A 19753-nucleotide genomic window follows, 5' to 3' on the forward strand; every position below is an offset into this window, starting at 1 on the left:
TTTTTATTGGGGGGGCAATCTTTTTATCGAGGGGAGGAGGGGATGGTTGGGGGGTTTTTCTCCTTAAAATGAAATTTCTAAATGCCAGGATCATTTATGTGGCAGTACAACATACAAGTGTTACATGTTTTGTACATTAGGACAATAATAACTGCGATTAGCTGAAGTGAAAAAAATTATTTTCCACGTTAAAAAAAGTCTCTTTGAATTACAACAGGGAAAAAAAGAAGCGTGCCTTTGTCTTTCTGGATTGCATATAAAACTTTATTTTGGCAATACCATACCTACTTCCTTGAACAGGTGGGCAAAAGTCCAGGAAAAAACCTGTTAAAATCTAGTTAGCTGTTTAACTTGAGCAGGAAATACTGTTTAATAATTTACAGGACAGTACTGCAACTGCCAGCTTCCAATCTCACTATGTCAATAACATCAGGCCTTCCATTCTTCCTCCTGTCATTCAAGTGTTAACTAATTTTCATCTTGTGGCTGTAAATTAAGCAAACATACTTTTGGGGTTTTATGCAGGTCAAGAATGAAAACTCCTGGGAAGCACTCAGCAGACACATGCCAATAGTCAGTTATAGAAAGAAACTCCCATTTTAAACTTCAATCAGCCCATGAAACAATAGCTATAATCCCCAGCAGCAAAATATCCAGCTTTTGGAAAATCACTCTATCACCATATCAAAATCTGATGTTCTGTGACAGAGTAACTTGGTAACATAGAACCAGCTTGTTGTATTTGTAAACATGTTTGCACAGAAGTCCTTATGACTATCAAAGAGGAAAAATATCAGTCCTTTGATTGAAGACAATGCTGTGGACAGCAGGTCTTCAGAAACCAAAACTCAAAAGTCACACTTCCACCAGCAGTGAGGGAAAATACTTGCACCAGCTGTACAGCAAATTTTTTAATGACAGCTGCCAAAGATTCACCACAGAACATGTCCACATAAGTCTTATTCTACTTACGAAAGACAAAGCTAAAGTTACTGTTTTGAAACAAAAAACCATAACACAGAAATATGCATGAGGAAGCTTTGAGACAAATTATTTGAAATCTTTGTTTTGAGCACATGCTTTGAACTATGTAAATGCACTTGATCTGAATAACGCCCAACAGTATTCTCCATACACACATTCCCTGGACGAATTACTCCAATAACTCCTCCAGCATTTGCTACTCTCAAGAATCAAGCTAACCCAAGCACACTGAACTGACACATATGCTTTCTAACACTGACTGTACGTGGTGTATATAAAAGCATAATGAGCCACTGCAACAGAAAAAAGAAAGCAAAGAATTTGATGAGTGTAAACACTAAAACTTAAGAAAAAAGAGGCTTTGCATTCACAAATACAGCTCAAAGGAGACAAAGATAAGCCACAGGATCAGTAACTGAGCTGGTAAGAACAAATCCAACCGTGAATAAAGCAGGATGGGAAGCTAAGATTTATACATGCAGAAACAGCCATTTATAATTAATCAGGGAAAAGCAGGGCACTTATTTCATTATTAACTCAAACTGATTTAAGTCCTTACAGCAAAGAAAAAGCGTGGTTCTGTCTTGCACACTCCCACGGCTCCCCACCACTACGCTGGCATTAGCATGAAAATAATGCTGGCAACACACTGATATTTTAGTTGCTGCTCAGTAGTGCTTACCCTAAGACAAGGATTTTCCCATTTCCCATGCTCTGCCAGCCAGCAGTTGCACACAAAACCAGGAGAAAGCTCAGTCAGGTGTCCCAAACTGGCAAAAGGGACATTCCATACCATAGAACGTCGGGACATAAAATAGGGGAGCTTGCCGGGAGGCGGATCACTGCTGGGGGACAAGCTGGGCATCATTCAGCAGGTGCTGAGTAATTGTATTGTGCATGTCTTGTTTCTCTTGGGTTTTATTCCTCTCTCTCTCAGTTATCAAACTGTTCTTATCTCAACCCACAGAGTTTTCTTCAAAAATGTAGGGGGACATGTGGGAAGTGAGTAAGTGACTGCCTGGTATTTAGTTGCCAGCTGGGGTTAAAACATGACAACTAGCCATAAAAAGGCTTTTTGGTTCCAGGCTAAGAGACTAACAGCTAAAGTGCATATTAGTATGTGGGGGAAAAGTTCATAAATAAGATTCCTAAGGAAATATTTCTCTTAAGGTTAATTGTTGTGCTGCACACTCATGTATACTTCAGTGGAGGCACATCAGTTGAAGTAAGCCTGACAACAAATTTCAAGCTCAAAATGGAGAAGATACTGTTCATTTAAATCTGTTTCTCAATAAACTGAATTCCACTCAGAAATTCCACTTTTCCTCAATAAACGTAAAAAAACCCCACCCAACCAACAAAAGAACCCCAAACAAAAACCAACCAACCAAAACAACTCACACACCCAACAAAACCCAAACCCAAAAAAAACACCTCTATTTCTAAAGAGTGATTCTGTCAAAAATCTCAGACTCAGCCTTCTTTCAAAGTCTGTGCTAAAAGCAATCTAGATTCTCTGTTTTGTCATGGAAGACACAAAGACATGCACACCATGACATGGTGCAGTTCTGCCTTTAAAACCACCAAAACTGCAAAGTTAGTTTCTTAAAAATCTCAGCACAAGAGGGTGGAATTCGACACACATGAATCCAAAATTACTTTTACAGGTACAGGGCAACAGCAAGTAGATTGGAGAAAAAAGCCTAGTGAAACTACAGGACTTCACTGTACTGTTATGTTTAAATAAACCCCAAATAATAGGCAATGGAAGCAGAACAAAATCCTATGATATGAGAATATTAATATAAAACTTCCATAGGTATAGCTAATGCAAATTCTGACTTTCTGTCCATACATTTAGCTGTGAAGAGGTAATGCTTAAACTACATATACTCTAAATTCCTTCTTTCTAGTTCAGCTAGTCTCATCCTCTTTTTTCTTCCCACCATGTGAAGATATGTTTTGAACAGAAGTGATCTTTTAGACTTTTGCTGTACCAGTTACGAGTAAGCATACTGATTTCTCTTGCTAATTTAGTAATATCTTGCTATGGCAAACATGGGACATGAGGCAGTGCTTCCTTACCTCAAAGCTTTTCCAAAACTAGAAGATGCAATATTGTTTGGGTTGAAAAAAAAAGAATCAAAAGACAAAACACATATAGCCTTCAATGAAAAGGAAAAGGTACCTTTCTTCTCTTTCCCTGCAGACTACTGCAATTCCTTCTGAGTGGAGTTGACTCTGTGCATACCAATAGGTATTTTGTGTCAGAAGATTGTGCTGGGAATTGAAATTTTCCCAGAGGGAGGGGACCAGAGAGCAGCTGTGGCCAGTGTTAAAAGATATTCAGCAACAGGACAGTGACATGCTTCACATAGAACGTACAAACCTTGGCCTTTCTCCTCAGTAAAACCAGATTTAGGTTGGAGATTTATGTAAATCCAAAGAAAATTACCAACTGCAAAATCACGCTCTTGCAGTTAAGTGATATTAAACATATTGTTGTACTGTTATGCTCTTCAAAGAGACTTCTGTGGCTCTGTACATCCCAGAAGCTACGAGTCCTGAATAACAACCACAGAGAATATTATTCTTTACAAAATTGTTTACAGATTAGGAACAGCCCTTCTGCATTCCTGAATTGTGGTTATCAAGTGTTCAAGTAAGGTTACTTGATCTCTTCATTCTATTTCTGTATGGATTTCCAGAAGCCATTTCCTAAATCTACACTAATACTTAAAAATTAAAGCAGGTTTTTTAAAAGCAGACTAGTGACAGTAGTGTTTTATACATACTCAGACCTAAGAAAATAATTACATTAGCAATTTTTCAGAATTATATTGTCTTGGTGAATGGTGAGCCCACCTGGTATTACAGGCTCAGACCACCTACTTTCTATGCCCTCATACTTCAAGTAGCACAGAGACACTTCTACTACAAAAGAACACAGATTTAACTCAAAGAGATTAATACACTGCTAGTAACAATGACTAACTGGGCAAATACCTTACTGGTGTTTTAGTTTGGTATGAAAGTAAATCAGCACTGTAATTATTCTGTGTTTTATCAGCAGAGTAACAAAACACAGTGAGCAGAGATGAACTGCAATTATGATTGATCTCAAATGTTACTCGAGAGTTGCTTTTGGTTAGAAGACCAGATTGTGTAAGTATGCCTTGTATGTAAGTTTCTTCTATAGCCAGAAGAACCATAATTTCTTCCTGAAAAAGTGGGAGATTTGAGATGGACCAGTCTTACACATCTGCTGAAAGCATTTTAATTTTTAAGAACAGCAAGAAGAACTAAGCAAAATCTCATTTATGACTCAAGTATCTCTAGTTAGTTATAGAGGTTGTAAAATACTTGTAAAATGAGTTGAGAGTCTTGGGATTTGGATCTGCATTCATTCTTCCTGACTAGGTAAATACTTGCTGCTAATCCTCACAGAGTAAATGAACGTTCAGTTCAAGGAACAAGCATCCCAGAATCAGAAAGGGTGAATTCATTACTCGCCTCTCAGGAATCCCATATTCCACTGGAATCCATGGAGCCAAACAACAAGGTTATGTGTGTGTATACAAGACATGAATATACAAAACACACTTATACATGGGTATAGATACACACAAACAAAAAAGCACTCAGAAACAGTCTTATATTCCACATCCCTCTGTAGAATAGCCTCTGATCCTAGACAGCTTCTTCAGATAAAGGTCATTAGTGAGGAGAATTAACCTTTTTTCCTCTCTTCCCTGCCACCGTATCAGAGGCATTCCTGAATTACAGTGGATGAATCCATGCCAACTTGGCTGATGTCTTCTTTTGACAAATGCACAGCTTTCCAGCAATACCACTGTCTTACCACATGGCTGCATATCTCTACAAGCCATTGCAATTCCAGGTGTGAATGTGTTGTCTCCCTCACCTTTATCACTGACTCTTTCAGAAGAAAACAGCAACATACCTCAGAAAAAAAGACTTTCTTTTCCAGAAGCCACTTTGAGTCTTCCCCAGATGCCACATTCCACCCCATGTCCAACAGCAGTTCTAGTTCTGTAAAATACTTTTCACCGTTTCTCCTGGCATGGATGCCAGATTTAATGAACAGTTCCCATATGTCCTCTAGACTCAAAAACACTCCAAGGAAAGTGTATTGTGTGGTGCCACCTACCATTCATCTGATGCCAGAAATTTGAAGCAAAAAGGTGGCACACCATGCTTGGCAGAAGTAACGTTTCATTCACTAAACTTCCTTAAAACTCCTGGATGAGGTCTTGTCACCATCTCTCAACATCTGCCCATCTTGCTAGCCTGTGCTATAAACTCTGTGGCCAGCCCTTACAGTTTCAGTGCCTTTTAGTAACTCTGGCTATATCTACTTACAGAAAGGAAGCATAATATTGCATTACATTTGCCCTTTTCTTACCTTTGATTTTTATTTTTTTCCACTCATGCATTTTCACTCCCTGTAGGACTGAAGTAGAACGCAAGAAAATGCCACAGCATTCAGTAGCAACAAGCAATAATAGGAGGCAGAAGTAACAACAAGATTGATTACTCACTTGAATCCTGTCTGAATATTGAGGTATCATTTTAAAAAATACATAAATTAAAAAAATAAATAGACAAAACTATACCTCATATTTTTAAAGTATATGCAAAGACTGAACACAAAGAAGAGAGAAATTATCAAAGAAACATGTTTGTCTCAAATGAGGTAAAAAAGAATTAATTGGTTTATTACTTCCTTGAAGACGTGGGGTAAAGATTATTTCAAAATAAATTAATTGTATACGCCATTGATGAGCACATTCTACCTTCCACTTTTACTCAATTTTTGTTCCTCTATGTCCTTCAAATATTAAACTGGTGATATTTTGCTCACACATCACGTTTTGAACAGCAAACCATTCCCTCACAGTGAACCTGCTACCTGAAAAGCGCGTATTACCATCATGAGATGTGTCTGTTCAGCCGGCGGAACGTAATAGTCCTGGAAAGCTGATCTATAAATTTCAGCCAAGAGACTCTACAGGAGAAGCAATTGCTAACTAAATGCTTCTGCTAATAGGGAGAAAAGTGATATTACTGACTAACAACTGCAATCAAAGCAGTATCAGCAACACAAGGAAAATATACAGCAAAACAGTTTGTAAGACACTACACAGCAGGAATCATGCACACTGCTATTTAAGTAGCTTTTTTCACATTTTCACAATTCCTTCTTCACAAAGGAATTCCATTCCCCTGGAAAACTGCCAGGAGCAGTGCCACCTTCTCATGTCTTCCCAATACTACTGAGTTTTAGAGGCAGAAAGCCAAGGTGCCACAAAGTTTGTAATGCATTTAGAAATAAACATCAACCACTTACGCTTACAAATATTTGGGAATATATCTCTTGGAGTGTCTTCCTCTTTTTCTTCATTTTTAAAACATTAGTATACAGGAAAGAAAGCCAAGGGTCAATCCAAGTATGGTAACAATGATTTATAGAGGGGGTAAGAGTTTTATTCAGAACTGCTGTTACTTGCAGCTTCTAGTATTTCTAAGCTATACAGCAAATGTTAAAACATGCATTCAAGGTCCATTTTCTCAATACCATACAATCATAAAACATTTACACTGACTGTATGCCCATCAGCTGCACCATGTGAGCAACACTTCCCGTTGCAGAGTGTGTCTTGGTAAACCACAGTCCCACAGACCACCATGGCTAGAAAAAGCCCTACCTTCTCTTCCTGATGCACTCTGTTGGCATTCTCCATCTGAAAGCTGTGCAAGGACTGAATTTTGTCGATCTGCTGTCGTTGCTTCTCTAGCTCTCCTTGGAATTCATTCTTTTTTTGCTCCACAGCAACCCTCTCCGCTGCTGCCCTGCGGACTTTGCCTTCCAGATCCATGACTCGACCCTGAGGAAGAGCAGATTAGCCAAAGCAAACAGAAATGCTTCCCCCTTGCCAGAATCTTGTTCAATGTATTCAAGGAATAGCAAATTTCACAGCTCTAATAATGCTGGTATCATGAAAGTCCTGGGTCAGCCAGGGATACTTGTCATACACACAGAGACACAAACCTCCTTAGTTTTACATAAATTAACAGGAGTGCATATTTCGTAGGCACTGTCAAAATTTCACTTAAAGATAAGAAAAATGAAAAGCTCAGTACTTGAGCTTAAAAAAACCCAAAATCAAAACACAAACATAAAAAAGATAGAGTCTACAATCTTTCTGAAGTACAAGGTCAAACAATTTTTTAAATGCAACCCATACAATTCTGACAGCTCTACACTTCTGTGTTGGTCCTAAACTAACTCAGTGTGAAAACTCAGCTCTCAAATCAATCTGATTTCCTGTAAGAGCTAGAAGAAAGTAGAGGGAGGACAATATTGCCCAACTTTTATATTAACAACTCACCGATGGCTATTACACAAAGACATGTATAAGAAAAATTAATTCATAAACCGAAAATCATCATTCTTCTTGATTGCTCGAAGAACAGCTACAGTCAGAAGAAAATTCAACACCATCACATCCAGTACATACAAATACAGAGACAAGCTAAGGAATCAAGCCTGATATTTTCACATTCTTTTCCCTTCCGCTCCACTTCTTTTTTGTAAGTACTAAGTTAGTTTTGCAGGACATTGTTTCTAAACATGTTGGGTTAAAATTTTTCTTCAGCAGTGATTAGGAATACAAAAACATGGAGAGGGGTTGGAATATCAACAGAATCTACCCATATGAAAAAAGACCTGGCGATTCTAGGTGGATTAAAAATTAGATATAATAAAAAATGTGCATGTTCCAAGACTCCACGAACATGGACCAAACCTTCTTACACCACAGTTTGTAGCATATTATGTATTATGCAGCATATCATGACCCACCTACTCTGGTTCTCCACCACAGAAAGCAAGAAATGGGAGAGGAGGCAGAGAAAAAAAAAAAAAGAAAAGAAGACTTGCAGTTTAGCTGGAATAGCAAGGAAAAGCACTCATTCCATTTCAGTCGTAATAGCTGCAAAGTCTTGCCAACAAACAAATGGCTCTACAGAGTACCTTAGAAGCCCCATCCATGTCTTCAGCTACGCTTTTATTCCATTCAGAGTGCATGACTAAGCACAAGTGAAGTAATTTTCAGGCTAACTTTTGGAGAAATGTACAAGATGGTACAGTACATCAGTAATACCAGAAGACCTTGTGTCTCTAGGTTATTGAGACCAAGATAAACTAGGATGGTGGCGTATTTCTCACTATCAGCTGCTTCATGGAAGTGCAGCAAAACTTAGCAGTACTGATACAGTTACTACCCACTGGTAGCCACCATCCAGAGGCCACTGACTAAAGGGAAAGCAAGGGATGACCAGAGTCTCAGAAGTCATATGGGAAAACCAAGACGTACCCCTAACCACATGGCCAGACACAAGTGTCCTGTTTGAATAGTGCCCACTCTGAGGTGAAACAGGAGTTCAACTCCTTCAGCTGCCAACTCAGTACTAAAATTTGGCTCAAAGAGGATACAAATTCACTGGATAAACTGGGAAGGAGCTCTCATGAGCCACATTTAATCAACACGTTGTTAAGTTTTAGGTTAGCTTGTTAAAAACAATAACAAAAAAACAAACCAAACCAAAGCAAAACAACAACAACAAAAGAATTAAAAAAAAAAACAAAAAACAACAACCAAACAACAAAAACAACAAGAAAAACCCAAACCTGTCCTGCAGATTGTCACAAACCAGAAACTTGACTCACGTACCCTACTTCAGAACAAATGTTCCAGAAAGGATTAAAACCCAAGCTCAATAGCCATAAAAAATTTAGTTATCATCAGACAAGGTAATTATTCCATATGATTTGCATGTCCTTATTCAGAAAGGTCACTAAGAAACACAAATTTACATTTTTAGACACTGAACAACCTAGATTTCCTTGTACTGGGGGGGGAAAGTATGCAAACAATCTTATGGGTTACATACAAAGACAAATCTAGGGATATGAGTGCGCTAGTTTTGACTGGGGTAGAGTTAATTTTCTTCACAGTAGCTGGTGTGGGGCTCTGTTTTAAATTTGTGATGAACACAGGGTTCATGATATAAAGATGTTTTTGTTACTACTGAGTAGGGCTTCCAAAAGCCAAGGCCTTTTCTGCTTTGTCTACATCCATGATGGTGAGGAAACTGGGGGTGCTTGGGAGGGTGGGAGGGGACAAAAAACAGGGGATCGCATTTGTCACATGTTTAATGTGAAACAGCCCAAGACAGCTGAATACTTTGTGTGAGCAGAAGTAACAAGTATCACACATGCAGGCACGTTCAAGTTTTGGGTTCCTCTCATGTACTCCCATTCTCCCAGTCTCCAACTACTGGTAAGCAACGACTGCAAAAATTATGGAAGTTCCTACAATAAGCTGAAGTTCCTGACTTGCCACATGAAGGACAATCATCCTTCTTGTGAACTATGTTTACAACCTGCACAAGTACAAAGTGACATGCAGAGCAAAAGGAATGTTACCTGCAGATCCATGCTGCGAGAACTTGCAATCCAGTAATTGAAACCTAAAACAATTATGCACGCCACGAGTGCAGCCATGAGGAGTGGTGGAGACTTCATCCCGCGACAGCTGTTTCCTAATCCTACCATTGCAAGAAAAAAACAAATCCGAAGAACCACAGCAAGTATGGAAACCTGCAAATTAAAAAGGGCACATTATACTGCATCCCCAATCACAGTTATTTTATACACACAATAAAACTTTCTTTGCAATAATGCAACAGCTCTCAGCTGACAGGCCTACACCCAGCAAGGAAGGTAAATGTATTAGTGTTGACCTGTCCAGGTATTTCCATCTGAAAGACAAAAAAAGGTTATCGCACACTATTAGCTTGTACATAAAGCTTCACGTGGTCTTGAGGGCGATGTCTTGAATACTGATAAGAATACAATGAAAATCTGCAGTAAACAGAACCAGCCATCCTTTTATCATACATTCTACCCAAAAAGCTAAGTTGACAACACCAGGCTAGAGGATAGATTCCATTTACCTAATTTACTCAGAAAATTAACTTAGTCTTGCTGTTTGAGGAGGAATTTGGACTTTGCTTCCTAAAATTCCCCCAGTTTCAACTTATTCCAACTGATACTACTATTCTAACTTCTTGTTCCCAAGCTTGTAAATAAATAAGGAAACCAGATTGAATCAAATTATTTAAAGGATAATCTAAAAATGGAAATTAATATCAATATGAGCAGACACTCCATTGATTTCAATGCTAAATTGAATTAAGTGTTCTCCATTTTGATCCTCAGCTGCTTTCTCTGCTCTTACAGAAAATAAATAATGAATTAGCAGTACCAAGGATACTACTGGTTGTTATTGACACTTGGGTAATTTCTGTGAAACAGCCCATTTTAAAAGATTGGCAGGGCAAAGGGCAGTTGCAATTCTCTTTGAAATAGGCTACATTCATTTCATGACATGGTAAAATCTGGTCTTAATAAGCCTAATGGCACCCAGGCTTTATGAATCCTCAAACTCCACTGGGAATCTCAGCTGCAGTTTGTAGAAGATTGCTCCCTTGTAAAATGAGATTAACTTCTTTTCTTTCTGCACTCCTGTAGACAAAAGACAGCAAAAACAAGCACAGAAGAACAGGCAGACAGCAAATACATATGCAACACAAGGCCCTAGTTCAATCTAAAATGGATACACTTACTAGAAATATATTGTACAGTCTCTCAAGGTACATGCTCTTCAGCAAAGCAAACTCTTCCCTACAGCTGCAATGCACAGGTGGCAAGGTTTTAAAAGTGAATAAATGGTAGCAACTCTCAAAGGGTTTTCATGTGAACATACACTGTAAACACAAGGGAAGAATGTGGTGGCACCACTTTGCAGGTACCAGAAATGTGGATTTTACTGTACATCTAGCACTTAAGTCCTTCAACAGCTCACCTACACCTAAGAGTGCACATGCATCCTCTGCAAAATTCCGTCTTTGCAGCCAAGATAAAAATCGATCTTCTCCTCTTTTCTCAGCAGTCAGTGCACAATACTGCCAGACTCATGAAGGTTTCAAATCTGTGCGTTCATTTGAAAAGCTTGCTAATTTGTATTTGAGGGTGGAACACCCAGAATATGTAAGAGTAAAATGCAACTTTCTGAAAACGTTCACACACACAAAACAATCCAAAGAAAGAATGCAAAAAAGTCTAACACCTGAGACTTGAGTTTCTTGCCTAAAGGAAACCTCATCTAAGGAGCAAAGGGACACATGCAGCACAGCTCCAGTGAACATCCACAGGGCCACATACAGATGAAGTAAGGTCAACACTAAGAAGCAAAGGCATGGGGAGGAACCATGCTTTTTTTTTCTTGTAAAGCAAAAAATTAAGATGCAGTAGATTAAGACACACAGAGTCATGCACAAATTTCCAGTAGAAAACTATGAATTGCAGAAACACACACATCTTGCACAGACTATTTTCCTGTTGTGTCATCCTAAAAGGTGGACCTGAGAAGTACAGAGCCACCATGTCTTACATGTGGTCCCTGAAAAGAGCCACAGACCGCCATAGCAGCAAAAATGAGAGCACAAAGGGCATGACTAGCACTGCCACCTCAGGTAAGAACAAGAGAATTGAGGTAATTTTGCATACCAGAATGAAATACTGTATTTCAAAAAACATCTGTCAGAACCTGTCGTGAAGTCATCCCTATCCTGCTCTTTGCCATAAGAGTATTCTTAGTTGGTGCACTTGACACTTGAAAAAACTACAAACACAGCACTGCAAGATGCAATGATTCATTCCAAGTGTGACTTGAATAAAATAACTGATATTTTCCTCATAGCTGTCAGAATTACAGAAAATGGTTCACATTATCAGCAGTAACAGCTTGCACTGGAATTTATCTACTGGATAAATATATGGGACTAGCTGTTCAGATCAAAAATTTAAGGAGGTAAAGCAACTATCTTGTTCAAAGAAAGAATGATTAGTTCACCATGCAGCTTAAAGCACGGGCATAAAACCATGTTTAAAAAATGCCAATACACCTAGATAGTACACAAATCTGGCAGCATCAGCACCTTTTCTGCTGTTTTCAGCTGTTAAAAACAAACAGGCAAGAAAGTGCTGATTTCACTAAAGCATGTTTGACTTCAATACATTGCTCTTTCTAGAAAAGGCAGTGTTGTTTGTCCTTAAATAATTTATATTAATTAGGAATTTATACTGAACAGAGGAAAAGTAAAAGGAAGAGGAAAAATACGAAAGACACAGAAGGATCTTCCACTCGCATACAGAAGACCCAAAATTTTACCTCAGTTGCAATATTGATATTCTCTCTCTCAATAGTTTAAAAATAAAAACTGTTTAACATTCTGCCATGGATATACACACTCATATTTCAGAGGATAGATGAGCAAATCAGCTCAATAAGCACATTTACATGAAAATGTGTTTGTACATGCTGTTTTTCAGGAAACATCTGCTCTGGCACAGTTATCTGAGCTGAATTTAAAATAAGTTTCTGATTTTATGGGTAAGAAAATAGTTTTACTGAACATGAAAGACTCCATCTTTCACCAATGTCCACGGCAGATGTAAAAATAAGCGTATGCGTAAAATTCCTGACTTCTGAACAGCAGATTTCATCCTTCTGCTTTGCCAGACTAGTGGTACCACACGGAAAAGGAGATGTTTTCGACTCGGAGATGTTCAAGCAAATTACCATACAGCATACTTTTACTTCCCACAGTGAGCAAGTCTTTCTTTTACTGTACTCAGCTGAAGCAGGATAGCTGGTATAATAGGATAGCAGTCTTCCACTACAGATAAATAACAACCTTGCCAACCAAGCCTCAAGACCAACACACTAGGGGTAAACACATAACAAAATGGTGTATTTCAAACTCCCAGAGGAAAGCCAAGTCTCTCTGCTCACAGGATCCAGATCTCTGTACTTCTATAAGACCTGCTGAGCAGGAACAATCAAAAAAGATGAAAAAGTCAATAGACACCCAGCAGACAGAGTAGCAAAAAGGTTCCCTCATCTCCCACCAGCACACCTGCCTACCAATCACCTCCTCTGCCACCCAGACACTGCACTGGTACAAAGCCAGAATAAGGCAGAGCAGCATCTAAAGACCAAGCACAGCTGAAGCAGCCACTGAAAAGTGAAGGCACAGCTTCTTGGATGTCTGAGTAAGGACAAAGTCTTACTAAAACCCCTGTGGAAAGGTAGAGCCACAACCAGAGACAAGACCAAAAAAAAAAAAAATTCCCCAAACCAAAAAAATCCCCCCCACATAAAAAAAAAACAAAAACAGAAAGCAAACAACCAAAAAAAAGAAACCCACCCCAACAAGGACCAACTAACACACAGTAGAGAGGTCACAGGATCCCATCCCAACCAGACTGGACCAGAATGGGGAACCTCCTCCCACCAAGGGAGCCCCTCAGACAGACAGTGGTACTATCCCCACCTGTTGCAGATTCTTTTCCAACTTCCCAGTGAGCTTCTGGAAGAAATTGCTCGTTTTTTCAGATATTGTCACAAAATTCCTATGTCCGACTGCTTGAATTAAAGCATACTGGATTAACCAAGCAAGTTAATTCAAAATTTCTTCCATTGACAAGTTAGTTAGTTATACCCAGACACAAGTAAATCAGAATAAAAGGTACTAGAACTTTGGTTTTATTAAAAAAAAAAAAAAAAAAAAAAAGGAAAAACAAGTAATTCTTTAAAAAGTGAATTAGAGAGCAAACATTTGTGTGCCCAGTCTTCCAAAACAAAAGTGACCATTTGTGGGCGGGTGGAAATGGAGTGCAGAAAAAATGAGTCAAAACCTTTCAATTTTCATTTTGTTCATGGTTAATACACAGTAGTGATTATCCTTGAAAGATAAATCCAGTTGGTTCTTACTCACAGCAGGATCTTACTTACAAGCACCACTATTCACAGCCCCGTGGTGAGAACCAGCTACAGCCAGCAGCAACCTTTATGCTTTCAAGGTTGCACAAACTGTACATAGGGGTCAGGAACTGTACACTGTCAAAAAACACAGCACAGATTTCTTACCATCCTCTGCAGCCACACTGTCCAGGGGTGGTTTTTCTTTTCAAACTTGCAAGTCAAGAGGTCAAACAAACATTTTTCCACTAGAGATTTAAAGTTTGTGCACTGAACTCAAGCCTGCTGACCACAAACTTCCTATATGCCTTTCACAGGGATTTACAAAACGCAGGAAAAAAAGAAAAAAAAAAACCCACCCTGAAACATTCAGCAACAGCCACTACTCAAACTTCTATACTTTGGATGAATGTCCCTGAGTCACTATTTACCCAAATTATCAAGTTACAATTTCACAGGAAGGGAAGGGCATTTTCACCACAACACATTCAACAACTTCACACTCATCCTGCTCAGAAATAACCATGTGATAGTCAATTCAGGTCTCAGGTCCTCCTTTTCTAATGCATTTTAAACTAAAAGTAACAGATCAGAAGACTATGAAAACCCTAAAAATGCACTATCACTCCAAGCACAGGGTGACTGTTACCACTAATTATGTTTCAGCTCAAGAAGTCTCTCTTCTTTCAAACAACTACTTTACAAGAAGCTAATAACCAATCACCCTCAATGCCCTTTATCTGATTAAAGAGAATTCCCAAACAGGTATGTGGCAAAACAGATGCTAGAGGTTTAAGGTAGGTATCTATTCCAATGAGAGAAGCCAGCTAATCAAAAATAACTTGATAAAATGTTCTAGAATACCTGGACATGTTTCTGGATGTGCTGCCTAGGTGTACTTCTAGAAAATACTACTACCACCTGTAGTACTGTGTATGAAAATAAAATCAAACATGCAAACTTATACACTTGAACTATCTCAAGAGTTAGTAATACTGTTCATTTGTTTTTATGAATATATTTTGTTGCCAGTATTTTTTCCAAACAACATGAACTAGCTTGTTTAAGATCACAATTAATAGGACATCCACTTACATTAAACGAAGATTAGGAAACAGAGTACACTAAATTTAGATATGTGATGAGAAACCTACCTACTAAAGTGCTACCATTTCTCCACCACTGCAAAACTACACACATGGTTTGACTGTAAAACATGCAGACCTCCCACCAGGAGAAAAAAAATTCAACATTACAAGTAGTTCTTTAAGAGCCAAGTCCTGTTAAGATGCAAGATGAAAGGCCATTCAAAAAAGTTCAATTCAAGAGCAAGATTTTCTAAAAATCTGATCAACTCCTTCTATCTTCAAGTTGACAAGGGGAACCAATGAAGTAAAGCAAGGCAAACATCCTGGGCCCAGGCGATAAACACAGTGTTCTTTCTGTACCCAACAGCCGAATCAAAATTTCTGAAGTGGGGGTAGCACTTTTGCAAGCAGAGGGAAGGCCTCTGCAGGCATGAACTTTTGAAAAGTCATCAGTGCCCTGAGCAGAGGTAAGGCCCCTGCAGCCCTGCTCACGGAGAGGGAAAGCAAGGAGCAGACTGACGCGGGGCTAGCTCGGAAGGAGGAGGAGGATGGTGAACAGTCAGTCACAGGTCACCGCTCGGACTGGAAGAGACCTCGGAAGGCCACCTAGTCCGACCCTTCCCAAGACGAGTGGGCGGGAGGACGTATCTCACACCTGCATTGATTTCCAACATTATTATTTCTACCTCCGCTAGGAATACTCAAAGATGTTTCCGGCTCAAGACTTTTAAGAGGGAAGGCTGGCTGAAGGAACAAGGAAATGCGAAGTTAATTAAGTACTATCAGTGTCCGGCAAGCACGCCAGCTAAGCCCCAGCAAGCCGGCCCGGTACCTCTGCAAGCACTGCCGGCGGCGAGCGGGAAATTCCCGCGGGACGGAGCCCGCCCGGGGCCGCCCCTCGCCGGCCTCACCGCCGTCACGGCCGGCTGCCGCCCGCCGCGGACGTCCCATGCCGGGCCCGCCGCTCGTTCCCTACCGCCGCCAGCCAAGCCGACCCCGGCGGGACAGAGCCGGCAGAGCCGCGGCCCGGCGACCCTCCCACCCTGCCACCCACCCGGCCCCCCCGGCGGCCTCACCTCGCCGTGCCGCCAGCTGCGCCCCCACCGAGCAGAAGAGCGAGGGTCGGTACCGCGCCTCCCGCTACCCTCGTCGCCCGAGGCGAAGGAGGGCGGGCAGAGAGGGACGCGGGGAAGCTCTCGCCCCGCCCGGCCCGGCCCGGCCCCTCCCCGTCCCGCCGGCGCCTCAGCCCGAGCGGCGCCCTGGTTGAGCAGGGCCGAGCCTTCGCGCCCGTCCGCGAGGAAACCGCGGGACAGCCGCTGCGGCGGCACCTCCCGCCCCGCTTCGCCCCGCACCGCCCCGCCCCGCTTCGCCCCGCCCTGCCCTGCCCCGCCCCGCTTCGCCCCGCCCCGCCCCGCCCCGCCCCGCCCCGCCCCGCACCGCCCTGCACCGCCCTGCCCCGCCCCGCCCCGCCCCGCACCGCCCCGCACCGCCCCGCACCGCCCCGCCCCGCCCCGCCCCGCCCCGCCCCGCACCGCCCTGCACCGCCCTGCCCCGCCCCGCACCGCCCCGCCCCGCCCCGCCCCGCACCGCCCCGCCCCGCACCTCCCCGCACCGCCCTGCCCCGCACCGCCCCGCACCGCCCCGCCCCGCCCCGCCCCGCCCCGCACCGCCCCGCACCGCCCTGCACCGCCCTGCCCCCAAGCCTCTCAGGCGGAGTCTTTCCTTCACCAGCGCTTCTGCTGAGTTCCAGATTTCCGTTCTTGACCACAGGCCCTTCAGTTTCTGGAAGGAGGTAATGTGGGCGAAGCTGTGTGTCCAAAATCAGAGACAGAGTGACAGAAATCTCAGAAAGGCTGTTTTAATACTTATTTTTGACTGTCGAGCAGATGACACTGGTATTTTCTTTGTTTTAAAAAAAGGAAAGTTAGTCAACCTATTTATTCCATGGTTGTCATTAACTCAGCTGGACACTTTCCACCGTCTAGATGGAATCATAGAATCATTTTGTTTGGAAGGAGCCTTAAAGATGATCTAGTTCTAACCCATCTGCCACAGGCATCTTCCACTAGGCCAGGATGCGCAAAGCCATGTTCCAAACCAGCCTTGAACAGTGATGGGGGCGGGGCATCCACAACTTCTTTGGGCAACCTAACCTGTTCCAGTGCCTTCCGACTCTCACAGTAAAAAATTTCTTTCATAATTTCATAATTTGTAAGGATTTCCTTTCTAAATTTCCCCTTTCAGTTTGAAGCCACTCCTCTTTGTCACATCAATACAGTTTCTAATGACGAGTCTCTCTCCAGCTTCCCTATAGGCCTCCTTCAGACACTGGAAGGCTGCTATGACCAACACACACAATCTTCTCTTTTCCAGGCTGAACAGCCCCAGCTTCCTCAGACCAATCTGCATGTTGTTTCCACATTTTGCGTTTTGCAAGTGGAAGTTTAAAAGACAGAATGAAAGCGGAATAGAAGAACTAGTGAAGCAGCAATTGTAGGCTCTGAAAAAAAACCAAAATAATTTCTTTACATATACATATATATATATATGTAAATTTCTAACAGAACAAAGAGCACAAACTTAACAAGTGATCTTCCATGTCAGAAGATAATGCCAAATATGAGGCTTTCTTCCAGTCTTTGAAGACTATTTAAAAGTTGATCAGTGTAACACCTGCATTTTAGCCTTTTTACAGGAGCGAACAACTATGTATTACTATATATTTATTTTTTTTAAAAGTAATTCATACAATAGCTTCGTCTAGACCAGAAACAGAAAATTTTCCTACAAGTTCATGTCGGATCACATCCCACTAATTAAGGAATTAATTGATTTCCTAGTGGAATCTGCAACATTAATAAAAAAGGTATTATTTTAAAAAGTAAATAGCCATGTATTTTAACCAAGAACTAATAAAAACACAAGGGTACGTCTACTTATGTTACACTGCAGAAAAGTTAAGGATCTTAGCACGATCTCTTGGGACCACTACTAGAAGCAATGTACTACTGTGCCTGAAAAGTCTAGAAGAAAACCAATTTGCAGAAGTCAGCTGGAGGTGCATCTCCTGAATAATTTGTATCCAAAAGAGAAGGGGAAATCCGCAAAATTTTGTGGGAAAAATAGATTACCTTTAACTATTTTTTATTTAATAAATGCTGCTTTTTTTGCTAAATAGTTAGCTAAACAAATCCAATTCTCATTACTCTTTCACTGCAAAGCATATCTAACTAGAAAATCCAGTATACCTTTTTTTTCCTCAAAAAAAAAATTATCTTTCCAGTAGAATATAATTGTCAAAACAGTTCACAGAACCACAGAATAGTGGGACCTTTGGAGATCATCCAGTTCAACCCACCTGCCCAGGCACGGCCACCTAGAGCAGGTTACAAAGGAACTCATCCAGGTGAGTTTTGAATGTCTCCAGAGAGGGAGAATCCATGACATACCTGGGCAGCCTGTTCCACTGCTCTGGCACACTCAATGTGAAAGAAGTTGTTCCTCATGTTGAGGTAGAACTTCCTATGTTTTAGTTTATAGCCATTGCTCCTCATCCTGTTGCTGGGCACCATCCTCTTTGCACCTGCCTTTAAGATATCGGTATGCATTAATGAGATCCCCTCTCAGTCTTCTCTAGACTAAACAGGCCCAGTTCCTGTAGTGTTTCCTCATAAGAGAAATGCTCCAGACTCCTGATAATCCTAGTGGCCTTTCACTGGATCGTCTTCAGTAGCTACTTTTACTGAGGAGCTCAGAACTGGACACAGCACTCCAGATGTGGCCTCAGCAGGGCCGAGCAGAGGGGCAGGATCACACATCTTGACCTGCTGGCCACACTCCTCTTCCCAATGCACCCCAGAATGACATTGGCCCTCCTGGCCACAAGGGCACTGCCAGCTCATGGACAGCTTGTGATCCACCAAGAGTCCCAGGTCCTTCTCCACAGAGCCGCTCTGTAGGAGGTCAGCCCCAGCCTGTGCTGGCACTTGGGGCTGTTCCTCCCCAGGTGCAGGACCTGGCACCTGCCCCTGTTGAACTCATTAAGTTTCTCTCTGCCCAACTCTCCAGCCTATCAGGGTCCCACGGAATGGCAGCAGAACCTTCAGGTGGATCAGCCACTCCCCCAGTTTAGTGCCACCAGCACACTTGCTGAGGGTGCATCCTATCCCTTCCTCCAGGTCATTGATAAACAAGCTGAACAACACTGGTCCCAGTACTGATCCCTGGAGAACTGGCTGCAGGCCTCCAGCCAGATTCTGCTCTGCTGATCACGACCCTCTGAGCTCTGCCCTTCAGCCAGTTCCTGATCCACCTCGCTGTCCATTCCTCTAACCCCCATTTCCTGAGCTTACCTGCAAGTTAATGTTGTTGTGGCAGACAGTGTCAAAAGCCTTGCTGAAGTCAAGGCAGACAACATCCACTGCTCTCCCCTCACTGATCCATCCTGCCATGCCACCACAGAAGTGCATCGGATCGGTCAAGCATGAGTTTCCCCTGGTGAATCCATGCTGACTGCTCCCAGTGACCCTATTGTCTTCTACATGCCCGGGCAGAACGGGCTGTTCCTTTTCAGGTGTGGAGGTGAGGCTGACTGGACATATTTTCCTGGCTCCTCCTTGTTCTTCTTGAAGATGGCAGTAACACCAGCTTTCCCTCAGTCATTGGGCACCTCTCCTGTTCTCCTTGATTTTGCACAGATAATGGAGGTTGGTTTAGCAACATCTGCCAGCAACATCTCCCCTGGCACCCATGGGTGCATCCCATCAG

The 19753-nt window shown here is 41.9% G+C and overlaps 1 protein-coding gene across 2 annotated transcripts in view; it reads right to left on the minus strand.

Annotated features, from left to right (window-relative positions):
* GOLM1 (golgi membrane protein 1) overlaps positions 1-16275 on the minus strand; it is a 35036-nt gene extending 18761 nt beyond the window's left edge. The window contains exons 1-3 of one of the 2 annotated variants that reach the window (XM_069001955.1): positions 16063-16275; positions 9497-9670; positions 6714-6893 (exon numbers count right to left, since the gene is read on the minus strand). In XM_069001955.1, coding sequence (XP_068858056.1) covers positions 6714-6893; positions 9497-9625 — 309 coding nt within the window. In that variant the 5' untranslated portion in view covers positions 9626-9670; positions 16063-16275. The remainder of the gene's footprint in view (positions 1-6713; positions 6894-9496; positions 9671-16062) is intronic. The other variant, XM_069001954.1, reaches the window with a different exon arrangement.
* Positions 16276-19753: the final 3478 nt, after the last annotated feature.

The sequence above is a fragment of the Aphelocoma coerulescens genome (genome assembly GCF_041296385.1).
Source record: "Aphelocoma coerulescens isolate FSJ_1873_10779 chromosome Z unlocalized genomic scaffold, UR_Acoe_1.0 ChrZ, whole genome shotgun sequence".
In the NCBI taxonomy this organism is placed as follows: domain Eukaryota; kingdom Metazoa; phylum Chordata; class Aves; order Passeriformes; family Corvidae; genus Aphelocoma; species Aphelocoma coerulescens.